We start from the raw sequence: 19,259 nt of genomic DNA on the forward strand, positions 1-19,259 counted from the left end.
TACTGTGTGCAGGATGTTAGAAAATGAAGGAGTTTATGGATTAAAAAAGATGGGTCAGGGCGCCCGGGGGGGCTCAGATGGTTAAGCATCTGCCTTCAATTCAGATCATGATCTCAGGTTCCTGAGATGGAGTCCCACCTCCCTCTCCCTGCTCAGTGGGGAGTCTGCTTCTCCCTCTTCTTTGCCTCTCCCCTCAGCTTGTGCTCTTGCTCTCTCTCTCTATCTCTCTTTCAAATGAATAAATAAAATCCTAAAACTTAGAACTTAAAATCCAATAGTAAGGATAGGGATAGAGAAGAATTATATTCTCCTAGAACCTGACCTTTAAAAATGTAGAATTAAGTTTTAGCTCTGGGTGAAACTTGACTAATCATATAATTCAGTGTTTATACAGTTAAGGAAAATGAAGCTATAAAATAGAAAATTACTTGCCCAATATAGCATTTATCACCTGCTTCCCTTTCATGTTTAAACTTGTTCTCTTTCCTTTGTATTTTGTTGCTTACATGGTAATAGCATGGCCCATTCATGTTTGCCCAGAAGGCATAGGTGATCTAGAGATTGGATAATGGCATTTTAAAAATTAAGTTTGTTGGGCGCCTGTGTGGTTCAGTCAGTTAAATGTCTGCCTTTGTCTCAGGTCACGATCCAGGGCTCCCTGCTCAGCGGCAGTTTGCTTCTGCCTGCCTCTCCCCCTGCTTTTGCACTCTCTTACTCCCTCAAATAAATAAATAAATAAATAACCTTAAAAATTTAAAATGAAGTTTGTCTTTAGCATGCTTTCTCTTGAAAATGATAAGCCTCCCTGACTGGATATTCTCTATATAATGGGTTCCATGCAATGACCTGTCTTGCCCCATCGGGCTTCTTATCCATCTTGCTCTGTGCGAGCAGCTTAATGAGGTGGACTGGACACGTGGAAAGATGAAATTTAAGATAGACGGGGTGACCTTGAACCCGTATCGGGAAACAAAGTTCTTGTCTTAATCTGATTAGAATCAAATTACAAGTTTGCTGTCTATCTTGTGTGGATCCTTAGAATAAACATAGAGCAGCTCCTGAGTTACCATCCTTTTCTGCTAACATAGATCTTCTTAGGCAGGAACTTCTCAGTGAAAGAGCTACTCTCAGGAACTCAGAGCTGCTCTTTTATTTTAAACTTTTTAAACTTGTCAGTCCATGCCACATTTCTTGTTTCCCTAGATCACTGGCCACTCATAAATGAAGGCTCTTTAAGTTTTAAATGTAATTGTTTGAAGTAGTTTTCCCCTTTATGACTCTGGCTGTTGGCTACTTGTGGTGGAGCCCATCAGTCTGATATATGAGTAATTCAGTCACGTAGACTCTGCTATTAATTGGAGTATGGAGACCGTGTCTAGTTTGGCTTTTTTCCATGAAAGGTGCTTTTTCAGGGAATCAAGCTCAGCCTATCCAAAGTAATAGAGCTCACTTTGGTAGATGGTGAAGAAAATGAAAATAATATTGAAACCAGCGCATAGTCACAACCTTAATTCTTTGCCAAGTTCTATTAACATTTTCTCATATCAGCCCCGCCATGGCCGTAAAGAAAAACCAGGAAACATTTGTTATGGATGATCCCTGGGAGTTATTTTTATTATCAACAAAGGCAAAAAGTTACAAGGGAAAAACAGTGGCCTTTATTTTATTGAAGATTTTTTTTCAAGATTTTTATTTATTTATTCAAGAGAGAGAGAACATGCTGGGATAGGGGCAGAGGGAGAGGGAGAAGCAGGCTCCCTAGTGAGCAGGGAGTCAGACATGGGGCTCGATCCCAGGACCCTGGGATCATGACCTGAGCCGAAGGCAGATGCTTAACAACTGAGCCATACAGAAGCCCCAAAGAATTTTTAAAAGGATAAAAATCTAAATGATTTTGTTTTTGTCGGTAGTAGTGGTAGTGATGTGGTGGGGTTTTGGCGATTACACTCCTAAATTCTGACTCTCTTTATAAACCTATAGTCATAGCAAGTGCCCTGTCATCTCTTATCACCTGCCAAAGATATTCGGTGGGATCTGTGTGTGTGTGCGCGCGCGCATGTATGATTTTAGGGTCTTTAACACTTCTTTTTCTTATTGACCCAACCTATTTTTCTCTCTACCTCAACTTCATCATTTTACTGACTGTGTTTAGTACATCAGTGGAGCAGAACTTTGTTAAGTTTTTGCCAGTTCTGTCTGAGAACCTGTGTAAGCCTTTGATTTACTCCAGCCTACTACCTTCTGTGAATATAATTGGTAACATTAAGTATCTTTATGATCACTGTACACCTCAAGAAAGACATTGGCCAAAGAAAGACAACTACAGTATCCAGAGGTGTGGTTACATTCATACAATTGTGACCAAATTTCTGCCAGTCAATTTGGAGTACCAGAGTGAGGCCAGGGTTGTGGGGTTGAGTGGAACAGCATCATAGCCTTCAAGGAGAAAGGTCTTCCCCCTATATATTCATCATACTACCCCTTTCCATTTACTGGGAGCTACTACTTTTTTTTTTTTTTTTTTTTTTTTTTTTCAAAACAATTCCAGTATATTGGGTTGGAATGCCAAGGGGTGGAGGGACACCTAAGCCCTGTTTTATTAATGCATTATAATCTCTTTACTTCTACATCTCCTTTACCACCTCCCTCCCCAAAGGATAGTGTGAGTGTGGAATTCATAAAGCCATCAAGAGAATTTTAAAGTTCACCTACGGGGGCACTTGAAACAAGGCCAGAGCTATTTCTCAGAATAACTGCTGACCCTGTGCAGGTCATCAAAAGGCAGGATTAGTCCAGTTGAACTGGTTGCTTGATCATGAGAACAGAGTCCATAAGCATGAATCTCTGTTTATGGTAGTACAGTGTCTGGGACCTTGAATGTGCCCTATCTATGCCTGTTGAAAGCTTATAAGTAACCAATAAAAATAAAAAATTACAAGAGCAGACAAGCAACCAGATTTGTTTTAGTTTAATGGTTCTACAAATCTAAAAAGGAACCTGACCTTAATCGTTGTCAGAAGAAAAACTTTCTTCCTAATCTTCTTTATCAGGAAACTCTGTAGGTAGTCTCCAAAAGAATTGTGTGAGACTCCAGATTTTATCGGTCTGTGCTGGAGAACAGAGACAACATGGCAGATGTCTGACCGCTTCTGTGTAGTCTTTTTGTCGTGGGTCTAATCTCCATAGTCCCTGTGGATTACCGTTTCTTATCCATCATTGTGTAGTACAAGGGAAATAAAAAAGAATTGGAAGTTTAGAATAAATCTATTAAAAGTAAGGTCAGTGCTAAGACTCAGGATGGGCTTGAGCATTCAGCCTTCTTGCCCATTTCCTAACTTCCATTCATAAATTCATGTTTATTTTGCTAAAGATGCTAGACTTTGCAAACAATCCGGTCCTCTTGTCAAGCTTTTCATTGTGCCCTTTTTGGGAGGTAAGAGGTGGACAGGAATAGAGGAAACTTCTTTTTTGACGGTCCTCAGAAGCAGACGGAGAAGAAATTAGACCCTTGAGTATAGGAAAGTTTTGGAAACTATGTGTATACGTGCTGTACAATACTTACGAAGTGGGGGAAAAGGGGAGACAAAATGAAATGCAAAGCTTATGGTGTGCAGTGTGGACTGTGCCATCTCGTTTTCCAGATCTAATAATCTTTTTTTTTTTAAAGATTTTATTTTTTTATTTGACAGACAGAGATCACAAGTAGAAAGAGAGGCAGGCAGAGAGAGAGAGAGAGAGAGGAGGAAGCGGGGCCTGATCCCAGGACCCTGGGATCATGACCTGAGCTGAAGGCAGAGGCTTTAACCCACTGAGCCACCCAGGCACCCCAGATCTAATAGTCTTCAGGGCAAGAGAAACAAGTTGGCCTGTAGCCAACTTAAGTACTCAACTGAAGATGAGATGAATATTCCCTAGAAACTGAAGAGCATAAGCCTTCCTGAGAACTCAACTTCTTAGCTATTCTTTTTTTTTATTTATTTGACAGAGAGAGATCACAAGTAGGCAGAGAGGCAGGCAGAGAGAGAAAGGAGGAAGCAGGCTCCCTGCTGAGCAGAGAGCCCGATGCGGGACTCGATCCCAGGACCCTGGGATCATGACCTGAGCCGAAGGCAGTGGCTTAACCCACTGAGCCACCCAGGCGCCCCTTCTTAGCTATTCTGTGTGAACTGAGTTCCATAGAAACACCCTTGACATATTTCCGGGGAATTTTCCTACGCCAGAAGAAGGAGTTCTTATGACCTAGAGCTGTTCTGAACTATCCATGTGAGTGTCAATAGCCACTTTGTGGTCTCAGGAGACAGGATAAGTGGGAAGGGCCTTGAACAGTTGTCTTGGCTAGAAGACTTTGTGAGAGAGAAGCAAACAGCTAATATTTTGATTATATCTTCTCCCACCAGGTTTATTCATTGGAGTTTCCTTAAGTAAGATCTTTTATCCCCTCATAGTACACACAGTGGTAACACTGCCATTTGTCAGGCATTCTGCTAGATGCTTCCTAAGCCTTTTATCTCCTTCATGCTCCCAGCAACCTCCATGATCTGCTAGCTCCAGAGATGGTGAGGGACTTGCCCTCAGGGAGGGCGACTCCACTCCAGGGAGGGAATTGTACAACCAGAGCAAGTCAAAAGTCCTCTACAGATGTAGATGTCATTGAGCTTCTCACTCCATTCTTCAATACAAAGATGCTACACCTGTATGGATCTCTCTTAAATTCTGTTAGAGAAAATGAGTTTGCCTGAACTGGCAAAAATGTAAATGAAAGGGACGCCTGGGTGGCTCAGTTGGTTAAGCGTCTGCCTTCGGCTCAGGTCATGATCCCAGCATCTTGGGATGGAGTCCCACATTGGCTCCCTGCTCAGTAGGGAGTCTGCTTCTCCCTCTGCCTGCCATTCTGCCCGCCTGTACTCTCTGTCTCTCTGACAAATAAATAAATAAAATCTTTTTAAAAACGTAAATGAAAATACTGTGTTCCTAATTTTTCCACCTAGCTCTCAACACACCTTGGTAACTAAATATTGGGGGAGGATTTTATTGTAGATTGAAAGTCAGGAATCCTGAGTTTTTGGGGGTTTTTTTTGTTTTTGTTTTTGTTTTTTGCTTTTCTGTTTTATCCTTGAGTGATGTATTCAGATTTTTTTGTTGTTGTTAATATGCCTCTTTATAAATAACTGGTAAATCCAATGAAGTTGAAGGCTAAGGAGAAGAAGAGAAGTGAACGGTGGAGGTTTTAAACAACAACAGGAAGGTTAGCCTGGAATTAACATATTCACATAGTTTTTTCTAAAATCAGAAATCGAGTGAATCGGTAAATATAAAAATTTTGCTGAGGTTCCACCTGTCACTCATCATTACTAACCCATCCACAAGTTCCATTAATTGCAGTTGGTTTACAAATCAGGAAACTTGATTCCATAAAAAGGCACAGAACAGCCACTTTATAGACCTTGACCCCAATTCTGAGAGACAATGACGTGGAGCTACGTTAGAGGAAACAGTTCTTGGACAGCAGCAAGTGGTTAAAGTTGGCTGTGGAGTCTAGAGAAGCTTGAATAAAGCAAAGACAAAAGAGCACAGCTGGTGATCAAACCACTTTTTTCAGATTACAAATCAAAACAGCAAATGGTATTGCTGTGTTGCTGTTTTCTATTTATTCTCATTTCAATACCCATTTTTATTCTGGAAGAAGCTTTTCTTGGATCTTCTTAGATTAAAGCTGTTGAAGAAACCAGACTAACACTAACCAACTGCCACATTACCTCCTGTAAGTAGAATTTCTCTTTTAGAGATGAGTTAGGAGTGTTTGATTGCTATAGAGGATCCTTTATCCAAATACATAGGGCACATCAATAGAAAGTCAAGTAGGAAGAGAAAAGAATATAATTGCTTTTATTTTTATGCTTTAATAATAAGTCATACTTATAGATATAGATATCTATAGATCTATATATATCACTGGAGTTTGGCATCTTCCCTGGAGCAGGCTTTTAGTAAGCCGAAGGGCTTACCAGAATTAGTTTGAGTTTGTGCCTATGGTATATGTTTGCACATTAATCTGCCAGATTTGTACCTTCCTATTTGTATACTATTGAGCAAGCCTTGCCTAGGATTCCATTACAAGAAATCCATTGTCTACTCACAATGAAAGGAAGTAGATTCTATTCCTCCTCTATTTCCTAGTATTTTTGAATGTGAAATTTATCCTACAAAGATGACACTTCAGAACAGGTGCATACTTTGAAGCGTGTTCTAAGGATTTATACAAATGAATTATTGGGCCAGCGATTTGTGTGAAGAGATTTGATTACATGTCTTCATTTAGCAGGTGTCTCTGACTGGTAATGAAGTACCTGAACAATTAGGAAACTGTGGGTCTTAAAAACTGTTGATGGGAAGAATATGTGAAAATAAATCAGGGATATTCTAGGGTACAGATCTTAAGTAGTTTGTGGTGCTAAGATTTGCTTTTTAAACTGACCTTTAGGAGCTCCTAGGTGGCTCAGTTGGTTAAGCATCGGCCTTCAGCTCAGGTCATGATCTCAGAGTCCTGGGGTCAGGCCCCATGTTGGGCTCCCTGCTCGGCGGGGGAGTCTTATTCTCCCTCTGCTGCTCCTCCAGCTCATGCTCACTCTCTCTGTCTCTGTCTCTTTCAAATAAATAAATAAAAACAAACTGACCTATACATGTCTTCTTATGCCCAAAATGAAAAATGATAATTGTTCAGTCCCTCTTTTAGGATTTAGCCTTGAGGCTCCTTAGGGAAAGACTGTATGTCTGGTTCATCTCTGTATCTCCCTCAGTCTTTTACACCAGAAGGCACTGCAAATAATCACTGAATTGATGGCCAGGATTCAGGTTGATAATGTGAAATGAAGTTATCCTTTATGGTTTTATTTTGCTATAATAACTTTCCAAACCTTATTGGAAGAGAACAAATTGTGACTTCTACTTGAGTGTCTTCATGAGGATGTATTCTGTCTTCCTGGCTGGCAAAAGTCTTTTTATTCTTACTTTGCTGCACTTGCCTAGCTCAAAAACTGTAATCTGTCATCACTCAGACACCAGGGATCTCTCCATTCTACCCCGATTCTTTCACTGAAAACTGCTGCCCCCTTACCATTTTTCCCATCATTGAAATTTTATGGGTGCTGTCGTGTTGATTATTTTTGTGTGGTGTTTTTTATTCTTTGCTATAAAAACTTTATGGACAAAGAGGCTATTATGTATGTCCTTTATGTCCATGGTATTAATAATACCAGATTGTCAAGCTCTGTAATTACGAAGTAATATAGTGTCTGCCATGAAAGTTATTTACATTCACAGTTGAACTTTGATTCTCCCTTACTGATGCTTTGCCTTGTCCTTTACTAGAAATGCAATCCTGTTTCTTGAGCTTGCTTTCATAGAATCATGAGATGGGAGATTGAAGAGGGGGAGCTAGGTGGCTGAATAATTGTGCTTTTAAGTTATATATGACTCCCTGGATCTATATAGATTTCCTGTCTAAGGTATGCCTCTTCTCCACCTCTTAGTGATGTTGCCATATTACCTTGTTTGTTTCCTTCATCACACTAATCACACCATGAGATTGCTTTGTTTACTTTCTTGTTTTTCTTTCCATGAGTCACCTTGTTTATCTTACTCACAGAATTATTAGCTTTTAACTCAAGAGTTTGGCACATAGTAGGAGCTTAAAATATTTATTGATGGAATGAGAGGCACACTCAGCTTATGAACATGAATACCTACTTGGAATTTCTTTCTTTCTTCCTTTCTTTATTATTTGACAGACAGATCACAAGTGGGCAGAGAGGCAGGCAGAGACAGAGAGAGGAGGAAGCAGGCTCCCCGCTGAGCAGAGAGCCCGATGCGGGGCTCAACCCCAAAACCCTGGGATCATGACCTGAGCTGAAGGCAGAGGCTTTAACCCACTGAGCCACCCAGGTGCCCCTGGAATATTCTTTTTTCTCTTCTTTTTCTTCTTCATTACCTTTTTTTTTTTTTTTTTTAAATTTTAAGAGTTTTTTTAAGTAGACTCTACACCCAGCATGGAGCCCAACTCAGGGCTTGAACTTCCAACCCTGAGATCAAAACCTGAGCTGAGATCAAGAGTCAGAAGCTTAACCAACTGAGCCACCCAGGCATCCTCCCCCTACTGGGAATTTCTAAAGCCCTCTTTCCTCCACAAACTAGAGTCAAGGGACACATAAAGAGAATCCACCAACACCTGCCTTTCCACCCTCCTCAACTTTCCACTCCCCACCCCCACACCAGCTACAGGCATTTTTGCTACTTCATTTTTGTCCCAGATGGACTTTGCAATAAAGCAGTGATGTGGTAGTAAAGACATAAGGCTGAATATGCAGTTATCTGGACTTAATTTAATAGAGAACATTCAATTTATACCTTGTTTTCAGTGTTCTTAGCTCTAATGCTGAGCTGGGGTTGAAATTGTATCTTCTGAGCACACTGCTTGCCCAGGGCAGTAATAGACCTTTCCTTCAAGTTTAAATTAGCCAAAGGTTGGTTGTCCTGTATGTGAAAATGTATTCTAAATATCTTGATTGAACACAGGCCATCCAATTAGGTGAATTATTTGAAGCACTTGCTTTTTAGCTCCTGACATTTAGATTAGAAAGCCTTAGAACAGTTAAATTTCATTAATGGCATCAATTTATCCTCTATTACAAATTATCTGTTTCCTGGGGCACCTGGGTGGCTCAGTGGGTTAAAGCCTCTGCCTTTGGCTCAGGTCATGATCCCAGGGTCCTGGAATCAAGCCCCACGTCAGGCTCTCTGCTCAGCAGGGAGCCTGCTTCCCTTCCTCTCTTTCTGTGTGTGCCTCTTTGCCTACTTGTGATCTCTGTCCATCAAATAGATGAATAAAAAATCTTAAAAAAAAAAACTATCTGTTTCCTGCAACCCAAAGAAACTACTTTTCTTCTCCTTATCTTAGATTTATATTTGAACATTGGCCACATCTATTAAAGGAACGACTTTGCAGAATAAGGTTTATGTCTCTGAAACCCTAGGTGCAAATCTCTTGTGCCACTGTCTCCGAAGGTAATCCCTGCTAGATGAAATCCCACAAAAATAAATAATTATCAGGAATCAAAATTTTAGAGGCACCTGCCTGGCTCAGTTGGTAGAACATGTGACTCTTGACCTCGGGGTCATGAGTTCAAGCCCCATGTTGGGCATAGAGCTTACTTAATTATCTTTTTCAAGAAGCATCAAGGTTGTATACTGTGAACTTATTATACATAATTCTTTTTCTTAAAAGAATCTTCTGCTGACTCAACTTTTCCTGGAAACCTGGACCATTCCCACCATAAAGAGATAAGCCACATGGCTCACAACACAACAGTACCTTCTCACCATCATCACCCAACCACTTCAGCCTCCCACTCCCACTCCCATGGCGAGGGAATGGGCGACATGATGATGGTAAGTGCCACAGGAGAGGCTGCCCTTTTACGCCCACTTGGGTAATAGAAATAATCGAGTTTCAGGACTGGCAGGTTATTATCTTTAAAGGTCAAGTTTACCCATGAGGAAAAGCACAGATAGACTCAAACAAGACAAGTAATTTGCCCAAGATCATGCAGCAGGTTAATTTCAGAGTCACACCAGAACCAGGATTTCTAGGCCTCTGCTGTATTCCTTCCTTTCAGAATTGACCCTTTTCTGAATTAAGTTCTGGTTTACATGCTTTGTATAGAAAAGATAGTACACTTACCACGAAGAGCACTGGAATGTATAGAATTGTCGAATCACTAGATTGTGCACCTGAAACTTACATAATACTCATGTTGACTATACTGGAATGAAAATTAAAAAGAGAGAAAAGGTTGGGTTTGGGAAGGAAGCAAGGGAGAGTACTTGTAGAGGATGTCTGCTGTAGGAATGCTGAGATAAAGGAGAAAGCCTCCTACTTCAATGAATGTCTCTTACTATTTCGATCTGACCCTTTGAAATGCTCTCAGCTTCTTGATGTGAAATTCTCATGTAGAATCTTCAGTCCTCTCTGACTGACTTGTTATGGTTTACCGGCAGAATATGACCTTCTACTTCGGCTTCAAGAATGTGGAGCTCTTGTTTTCTGGTTTGGTCATCAATACAGCTGGAGGTGAGTAAGCCGCCCTCATCAGGTGGTGTTCAGAGGGGACACTCACATAAGAGACAGTGACAAAGAATCAGGAAACCTGGCACCTCTTCCTCCCGTAAGTACTGAATAGTTATGGTTATGATACGTAAACATCTTCCTCTTACCTACCCAGAAGGTAAGGATACACAATGCTACAGTAAACCTCTCTTAAAGTTCTACAGTAAACCTCTCTTAAATAACATGTATATGTTATTGGGGGGCTGGGTGGCTCAGTCAGTTAAGCATCTAACCCTTGATCTCAACTCGGGTCTTGATCTCAGGGTTGTAAGTTCAAGTCCTGCCTTGGGCTCCATGCTGGGTATGGAACCTACTTAAAATAATAAATAAATAAATAAATAAATAAGAATAACATGCGTGTGTTTTAGAGTTTCTGGAAAATAATTTAGATACCAGATAAGAGTCTTTCACAATCCATTTCCTTTCATCCTTTTTTTTTTTTTTAAAGCTTTTATTTATTAATTTGACAGAGAGAAATCATAAGTAGTCGGAGAGGCAGCCAGAGAGAGAGAGAGATATAGGGAAGCAGGCTCCCTGCTGAGCAGAGAGCCCGATGCGGGACTCGATCCCAGGACCCTGAGATCATGACCTGAGCCGAAGGCAGCGGCTTAACCCACTGAACCACCCAGGCGCCCCATCCTTTCATCCTTTTTTTGAGTGCTTTCTTATTTGGTAAGTTATTGATCCTGGACATAAGACTATAGTCAAGTTAAAATGATATAAGAAGCATTTTGGGCAAACAGACCACAAAATAACCCTGGGTGGAAAACTGTTGATCAAGTACAATCCTTCCATTTTACAGAGAAATTAAGACTCAAATACTGAAATGATTAGCCCTAAATCACAGAGCGTTGCTGTGTCAGAGGTTGGACAGGGACCTAGACTTTCTAGGTCTGCCCTCTCCAGTGCTCTTTCTAGCATACCATACTGGTCTATCTCTTTCCTGATTCTTGGCATGGCTCATCTTACTGTCAGACCTACTTTTGGGATAACTGATACCCATTTTTGTGTGTCTATAATGATGAGTGAGCATGCCTTAAGTTCAAATTGCACAAGCTCCATTGTCAGTTGGACTGTTTTAAGGATCAGGTCTATCTTCGGAGCCACAAAATCAATTTGAGGAAAGAGGGGGTCATATAGTTCATGTAGTGTGTTAAATCAGCAGTTTGCGTATATTTGAAGGATTACCAACACTTCACAGTATGAAAGACTTAGAACTGAAATGTCTGAGGGCGCCTGAGTGGTGCAGTCAGTTAAGCGTCCAACTCTTGATTTTGGCTCAGATCGTGATCTCAGAGTCCTGGGGTTGAGCACTGTTGGGCTTCGCGCTCAGCATGGAGTCGGCTTGAAGATTCTCTCTCCTTCCCCCGGCTATTCCCCACTCCTGCTCGTGCTCTTTCTCTCTCTCAAATAAAAATAAATAAATCTTAAAAAAAAAAAAAAAGAACTGAAATGTCTGTTCAAGAAATGGTATTTTAGGGGCAGCCGGATGGCTCAGTGGGTTAAGCCTTTGCCTTCAGCTCAGGTCATGATCGCAGGGTACTGGGTTCGAGCCCCACATCAGGCTCTCTGCTTGCAGGGAATCTGCTTCCCCCTCTATCTTTCTCTGCCTGCCTCTCTGCCTATCTGTGATCTCTGTCTGTCAAATAAATAAATAAAATCTTTTAAAAAAATAGTATTTTGGTTTTTTTTTTATTTTATTTCAATTCTAGTTAGCTAACAGACAGTATTATATACAGTGTAGTGATTTAACAATTCCATAGGTTACCCAGTGCTCATCACAAGTGACCTCCTTAATCCCATCACCTATTTCACCCACACACCCCCAACCCCAACCATCCGTGTCTTCTCTATAATTGTTTCCTGATTTTTCTCTCCCTTTCCCCCCGCTCTGTTCAAAGAAATAGTCAACACTTTAACATGATGTTTTATTCCCCTTTTGCATATTCTACATTGTGTCATAACAAGCCAATTTATGACACCAGGTAGCCAGACCTGAAGGTCATTATCGTTCAGATGATTTTTTTGTGTTATAATCAGAAAATGAATATGTTCTCCAGTAGAGACAATGGTTTTCTCTAACACCATCTTCACTCTTCTGTCTGTCTCTCTTGTCTGTCTGTGCAAGTAGAAATGTAGCAATATAACGTATTCGGAAATTGAGAGTAGCCCTCTTCTGTGTTGTCTCTCTAGCTTGGACAGCAAACCGACTAGTGACTTCGCATATATGACCATACCACCATCTTTTCCTTCCCCACTTAGAAATGGCTGGAGCTTTCGTGGCAGTGTTTTTACTAGCCATGTTCTATGAAGGACTCAAGATCGCCCGAGAGAGCCTGCTGCGCAAGTCACAAGTCAGCATCCGCTATAATTCCATGCCCGTCCCAGGACCAAATGGAACCATCCTCATGGAGACACACAAAACTGTTGGGTAAGAAGACTGAACAGATCCAGACTGAAGTTCTGGAAGGCTGGACGAGTTAAGCACCAAAGCAGCTGTTTATTGGTAATAGCCCTCTTGTTGAGTTAGTAGTGATTCTGCATGATCTTGGTGAAAACCGTCTCTGGAGGCTTGGGTTGTGAATCCTAAGCAGGCCAAAGGAGGAATCATAGGAACCCTCCTGAGCTCGAATATTTGTTCTGAATTGTAAGCTTGGTCACTGTGGAAGAAGGTAAGGAGTTTATATTTTAAAATATTTGCCCAAATTGAAAATAAAATAATAATAAATAATATTAATAATAATAATAATACACACATTAAAAGAAATTCAGGTCAGGGTATAGAAGAATGGCAGAATCCATTTGATTCTTTTCTATAAAAAATTGCATCCCCCAGCTCTATTTTCATTTTGTTTACAGTATAAGATGTACAGATGTCTGTATTCTGTCCACAAAAGCATTTGGATGACTGCTAGTTTTCCAAACTACTGGAATCGTTTGGAAAATTAGATTGGCAGGTGCCTTTTGGGATTCTTTTTTTTAATTAACATATAATGTATTATTTGCTTTAGGGGTACAGGTCTGTGAATCATCAGTCTTACACAATTCACAGCACTCAGCATAGCACATACCCTGCCCAATGTCCATCACCCAGTCACCTGCTTTTTGGGATTCTTGAGTTTTAACAGAAGTATAGGCCTTAAACTGAATTGTAGTTCAAGGATTCCTATGGACCAGTGTGCTGCTTTCAAGTAACCACAGTGTTATTTATTCCCATTGTAACGCATGAGCTTCTTGAGGCCCAAACGTGTGACTTACTGGAGGTGACAGAACTAGCGAGCGGCGAGGGGCTAGCCAAGCTTCCTAACGCCTGGTTAAGTACTTTGTTTTGTACCCCCCAGCCCTCAATTCTCTTTCCATTCTTTAGAATATGAATGTTGCCAAGGTGGAAGTCCTGAACATGTTCAAATAAGTAGGAGAGGGTTTAGGGCTTTCCTTTTAGAAGCCAAGGGAGAGGTAAATTAGGAGATTAGTCCTCCTTCCTCTCCTCTCCTCCCAAAGGGGGTTCCTCCTGCTGATAATGAACCATATCTGGCCAATACTTATTATCCAGGCAGCCCCATCATGTTTCATTTCCAGGGACCATAAACAACGTACGTAAGACACAAGTAGCCATGAGTTGCCGGGATGGCTGTGGAGGAGTCCGGTTCAAGCTGAGCTCCTAACCACAGCTGCTCCCCCTTTCTCCCGATCTGCAGAGCTGCCCGAGCACTCCTAAGGGTCCCTGATAGTTGTGTCCCTGTTTACTCTCCAGGCAACAGATGCTGAGCTTTCCTCACCTCCTGCAAACAGTGCTGCATATCATCCAAGTGGTCATCAGCTACTTCCTCATGCTCATCTTCATGACCTACAATGGCTACCTCTGCATTGCGGTAGCAGCCGGGGCCGGCACTGGGTACTTCCTCTTCAGCTGGAAGAAGGCAGTGGTCGTGGACATCACAGAGCATTGCCATTAACGTTAAACTCCATGGTGCGGCCTTATCGATTGCAGTGGGAAGCAGTTCAAGACTGAAAGACATGATTCCTACTCCAGTCTTCCCTTCTTGCTCCTTATCTCCTTACACACACACACACACACACACACACACACACCCCTTCTCAACAGAGGTTTAGCCTACAGTCTCTGAGCTAAAGTGATAACATCCCTGTTTTTTTTTTCTAATGAGCTGAGATTCCCTCAGGAGATGTCCACCCTCCCCCATCATCCTAGATCCAAATTATATGTTCTTGTCCAAACCAGGTAGCTTTCTGTTCGGTGACTTGATCACCTGCTTCCTTTTGAGTCTCCTGTTTTATTTGGAGAATAGACAGAATGTGAATTTGGTGGGTTTTTTCTCATGGAGAGAGATTCACTTCAGCTAGGCAACTGAGGGAAATTCTTGTCCCACTAAACCCAGAACCCAAACTTCACATTGAAAAGTGAGTCCCAGTCTTTGTGTGCAAGGAGTATGAAGTACATTGTGCCTTTCGGTGTGATGTGTGGTACTAAAATCTTGGTAGTTTGCAGAAGGGTGGTTTGAGACTAAATATGGGCCTGGAGCTTGCAAAAGTGTGTGTACATTCTTGGGTGGCTGACTCATCGGCTTGTGTTCCTACTTAACATTTTGATCAGAATGAACTTGTCAATCAAAAAAAGAAATGATGACAATCAATTTGAGAAAAATAGAAATAGATATTTTAAAATAAAACCATTGATATTTTACTTTTGGTACCTTGGATTATCGCAGCTGAATGAAGCAAAAGAGTGGGAATTGTTTTCTTTTGTTCCTGTCTTCACATGTTGGCCTCTAAACCAGTGGTTTTTAAACCTCAGCCGGCATCAGAATCACATGGAGAGCTTGTTAAAACAAGTGTTAAAACACTAGTTTCTAGGCCTCAACCCGGAGCCCCAAAATTGGCATTTCTAACAAGTTCCCAGGTGATGTTCCTGCTGATGGCCGGGGGACCACACTTTGAGAATCTCTGCTTTAAACTAAAGAAGTGTCACCAGGTGAGGTGAGCTACTTGGTACTGGGCACAGGAATTTGAGTTGACGATTTGGTATGTCTAAGCTTCACTCGTGTACTAAATACCAGCACTCGTGCTGGTCAATACTTAATCATTCCACAAATGTATTCAGCTCCAGGTTTGTGTACGTGTGCCCAGGGCCTGTGCCCAGAGTAACATTTATCAGTATGTATGAAATCACTAGTCTTTAATTTTAAAGGTCTGTGGTTTCTTGGAAGTAGCTGGAAGATTGAGGAAGACCTTTGATCTGCAGTATAAAATCACCCAGTCATGGGTCAGAAGGGCAGAAGCCCAGCCCTCCCTTTGGAGAGGTTTAGGGTATGGTCTGCTGATGGCCAGATTTTCCTCAGGGCCCAGCATCCATGTCCACACCAAGCAGATCCTCGTCCTCTCTGTGACTGTCTTTGTTACTCTTGGGGGTTTCAATAGATCACATGTGGCCAAACTTCTTTTTCTCATTGAAGAACCATACTGGATTTTTATTCTGTTCTGTTGTGAGTTTACACTACAGTCTGGTCCCCAGTCCAGACAACCTGTGTGAAGTGACTCTTCCCGTATTAGTCTGTTAATCCTGCCCTCCTTGGTGCTAGACTCCAATCGTGCCTCAGGGCAGAGGACACAACACACAACTGTTCTGTTGGCCTCTGCTGTGGTTTTGGAGTTTGTACGTTCTCTCTGGGTGCCAGTTAAATATTGGAGAGCAAGGAATGTGTATTTCCGTGGCTTTAAACCAAGAGAAGGTTACAAGTTTACCAGATCAGGGGTAAAATCTGAGAACCAACATTTAGAGTTTTGTGCTTTTCTCTCATTCCAGCCCCTTGTGGGGCTGCTACTTCGCACGAGCGCGGTGCATGACGGGTAGTGACAGAGTCCAAGTTATTGGACTAGTGACAAGTCCCAGTTATTATCTCAGTAGCCAAGGAATAAAAAACCGTGCGAAATAAAAGAAGACTCGATGGAATAGTGACCCTGGTGCTTGCTCTCTAGAAATCTTGGCTGCTATAAAATACCCTTTCAGAAACAGGACCTTATCAGTAAGGTAAGAAAAATCAAGGCCAGTTCAGACAAAATGCTGTGAATTTGAAACTCAATGGAGAAACATCAGTCTGGGATAGGTTTTCACTGTTTATGACAGTGTCACAAAAAACCTGAATTCCAGCAGTTCTTGGATTACGTTGCCAAAGGAAGAAGTTATGAAGGAGAAAAAATTTAAAGCTTAAATTCCATCTTTCTTGAGCTCTTGGATTGGGATAATGATCTCATTGACTTTCATTTCTGTATCCCTGTTGATTTGGAATTTAGTGCCTGACTTCTTTGTTCTTTTGGATCCAAAAGAACCAAGATCCAAAAGATCCAAAATCTTTTCCTCCTTCGCTGTTCACATGTCTTAGAAACCTGTATCCCCATTTCTTTGGCCCCTTATTCTTTCCTTTCCCTTTCTTTCAGTTTAATCCCATGTGTCTAGTTTATGAAATCTCCCTAGCCCTCCTGAGGCAGAGGAGATAGATACCAACCGGAAGTTGTGAAACTTAGTAGAGACCTGACGTACCCTTCGGGGAGAAACTGTCCTGTTGGAATTGCTAGAAGGCTGGTAAAGGGCTACCTACTGGTTCCATCCGCAGAGTCACAGAATCTTAACTGCTATCTCCAGTCTATGTTGGAGGAACACTCAGTCCCTCATTGCCCACAAATGGGGAATCCTCTTGTCCACCAGGGAATTAGAAATTAAGGTTTCTTCACTACTTCTATGGTAGGGCTGTCTGGAATTCTATTTCAGACTGTGAGGCTCTGGGCTTGGGTTCTAGCCACAAGGGGTTTCTTATATAAGGAGCTGGAAGGGGAGGGGGCAGGGGTTACACGTTCATGTCATTTTATTTTGATCCTGCTCTCTCCAGCTGCTTCTTTCAGAAGAGACATCTAAAGATACAAAGTCTGCATTTGATATAATGCCTTAATCACTGAGTCTACAATTCATGTTGACCATTTTAGATTGTTAGCTCCTGGAGAGCAGTATTGCTGTAGTAGGAATATTTTAACAGTGTCATATGTAACAGAACAAAATAAATATTTTGATTTTGTGATTCTACGCATGTCTTTCTACCTAGAGTGATAGCAGAGTAAGTGGTCTCTTCATTGGCCATTACCATCATTTTTTTTTAAAGATCTTATTTATTTATTTGATGGAGAGATACAGTGAGCAAGAGAGAGAGCACAAGCAGGAGGAGCAGCAGAGGAAGAGGGAGAAGCAGGCTTTCTGCTGAGCAGGAAGCCCGATGCAGGGCTGGATCCCATGAAGGCAGACACTTAATGATTGAGCCAACCAGGCACCCCAACCATCAATTTTTAAGATGTCAGTCTTTTAAGTGGCAAGATCCCTTTATGTTTTCATCTCACTCTCCTCTTACTCTACTTAAAATGACAAGCTTGGGGCACCTGGGTGGCTCAGTTGGTTGAGTGTCTGACTTGGTTTCAGCTCAGGTCATGATCTGAGAGGTCATGGATCAAACGCAGGTGTGGGGCTCTGTGTTCAGTGGGGAGTCTACTTGAAGATTGTCTCTCCCTCTCCCTCTGCTCACTCTCTTTCTCTTTCAAATAAATAAATCTTTAAAATGACAAGCAGAAAATTCCTGCCCATAGGTACTGTCCCCATGCTTTAATAAAATCACCTTTTTGCACCAAAAATAAATGAATAAAAATAAGTGATGTGCTAGGGGGCCCTGGGTGGCTCAGTCTAAGGACCTGCCTTCGGCTCAGGTCATGATCCTGGATTGAGCCCCACATCTGGCTACCTGCTCAGGAGAGAGCCTGCTTCTCCCTCTTCCTCTGCTGTTCCCCGCACAACTTGTTCTTTCTCTCTGTCAAATAAATAAAAACTAAAACAAAAAAAGAGAGACAATTTTTTTTTTAAATGGTAAGTTAGTACTGCCAGATCTACATGACCTTTTGCACAGGAGTCAAGGGTCTTCATGAAGCAGCAAATCTCTCAGTATACCAAGAATTCTAAAAGCTAACACATCATCTCATATAATCACTTCTGTGGTTATGCTGTCAGGAAAGAGGCCCTGAATTGGGCCTCTAAGGATCTCCACTGCCAAGCCTCGAGATGAGTATTGGCCCTGTCTGTCCCTTCAGTAATGCCAGAATGCTGGTGTTATTTGCCCCTCCTGCTGGCCCCCAGAAGGCATCTTACCATCCAGTACCATTTCTATTCTCCTCCATAGTGTAGAATGATGAGCAGGGACTTTGGAGTCAAGCATGTCCGGGTTCGAATCCTGACTCCCCCGCTTATCAGAAGTGTAACCTTGGACAAGTGATTTTAATAATCCCTAAACCTTAGTGTTCTCATTTATAAAAATGCAATAATAGCACCATTTTCAACTTAGGAGCAATATATATAAAGCACCTAGCACTTAACAGGCAACCAAACCATAGTAACTTTTTGATTATTTTTACTCCAGCTTTCAGAAAACTAAAGGTAAGCTCTTCCGGGTGAGTTCAATACCTCTTCACAAGCACTTGACAATCTTCTAGACATGCACCCTATGACCTGAGGAATAAGAGAACCCATGCACGTAATTTCAGTTGTGTCTGAAAGGATTTATAGCTGTCATAGGTAGTAGATAAGGGCAACAAGTAAGCCCTTATCTAATCTGGCAAATGTCTCATTCTTTATAGTTAAAATAGTAAGATAGATAAAATTTCCTGAGAACTGAAACAGCATCCTCTCCCTCCACCTCTGTGAACCCCACTTTCTAGACCCAGTGGGGGGCAGACTAGGAAAGCAGTGTAGCAATAAAGTTTAGAAATTTGGGTTCAGAGATCGGATGCTTGGGTTCAAGTCTCAGCTCTATCCCTTAATTAGCTGAGCATCTAGTACTCTCCTCATAGGAGTTGAAGATTGAGACAATCAGCAGACAGCACTCAGTATGGTGCCTCCATACAGAGCCCTCTTGAGTGTTGGCCAGTCAGGAGAGAAGCGAAATTTAGGAGGCACCAATGTTCTCATGCTTCTGTGCCTATGTGCTGGGAAGCCAGGGAGAGCTTAAGGCAGAGGCTGGTTTCTCCCGGCTTTGGTTTTTTTTTCTTTTTT

General features: G+C 41.7%; 1 protein-coding gene across 1 annotated transcript in view; it reads left to right on the forward strand.

The window, feature by feature from the left end:
• Positions 1 to 17,255, forward strand: part of SLC31A1 (solute carrier family 31 member 1) — a 42,703-nt gene extending 25,448 nt beyond the window's left edge. The window contains exons 3-6 of the mRNA XM_013053874.2: positions 9,281 to 9,444; positions 10,054 to 10,126; positions 12,425 to 12,593; positions 13,917 to 17,255. Coding sequence (XP_012909328.2) covers positions 9,281 to 9,444; positions 10,054 to 10,126; positions 12,425 to 12,593; positions 13,917 to 14,118 — 608 coding nt within the window. The 3' untranslated portion in view covers positions 14,119 to 17,255. The remainder of the gene's footprint in view (positions 1 to 9,280; positions 9,445 to 10,053; positions 10,127 to 12,424; positions 12,594 to 13,916) is intronic.
• The last annotated feature ends 2,004 nt before the right edge of the window (positions 17,256 to 19,259 follow it).

Source organism: Mustela putorius, unplaced genomic scaffold (assembly GCF_011764305.1).
Source record: "Mustela putorius furo isolate JIRA1106 unplaced genomic scaffold, ASM1176430v1.1 tig00000580_pilon_pilon_pilon, whole genome shotgun sequence".
In the NCBI taxonomy this organism is placed as follows: domain Eukaryota; kingdom Metazoa; phylum Chordata; class Mammalia; order Carnivora; family Mustelidae; genus Mustela; species Mustela putorius.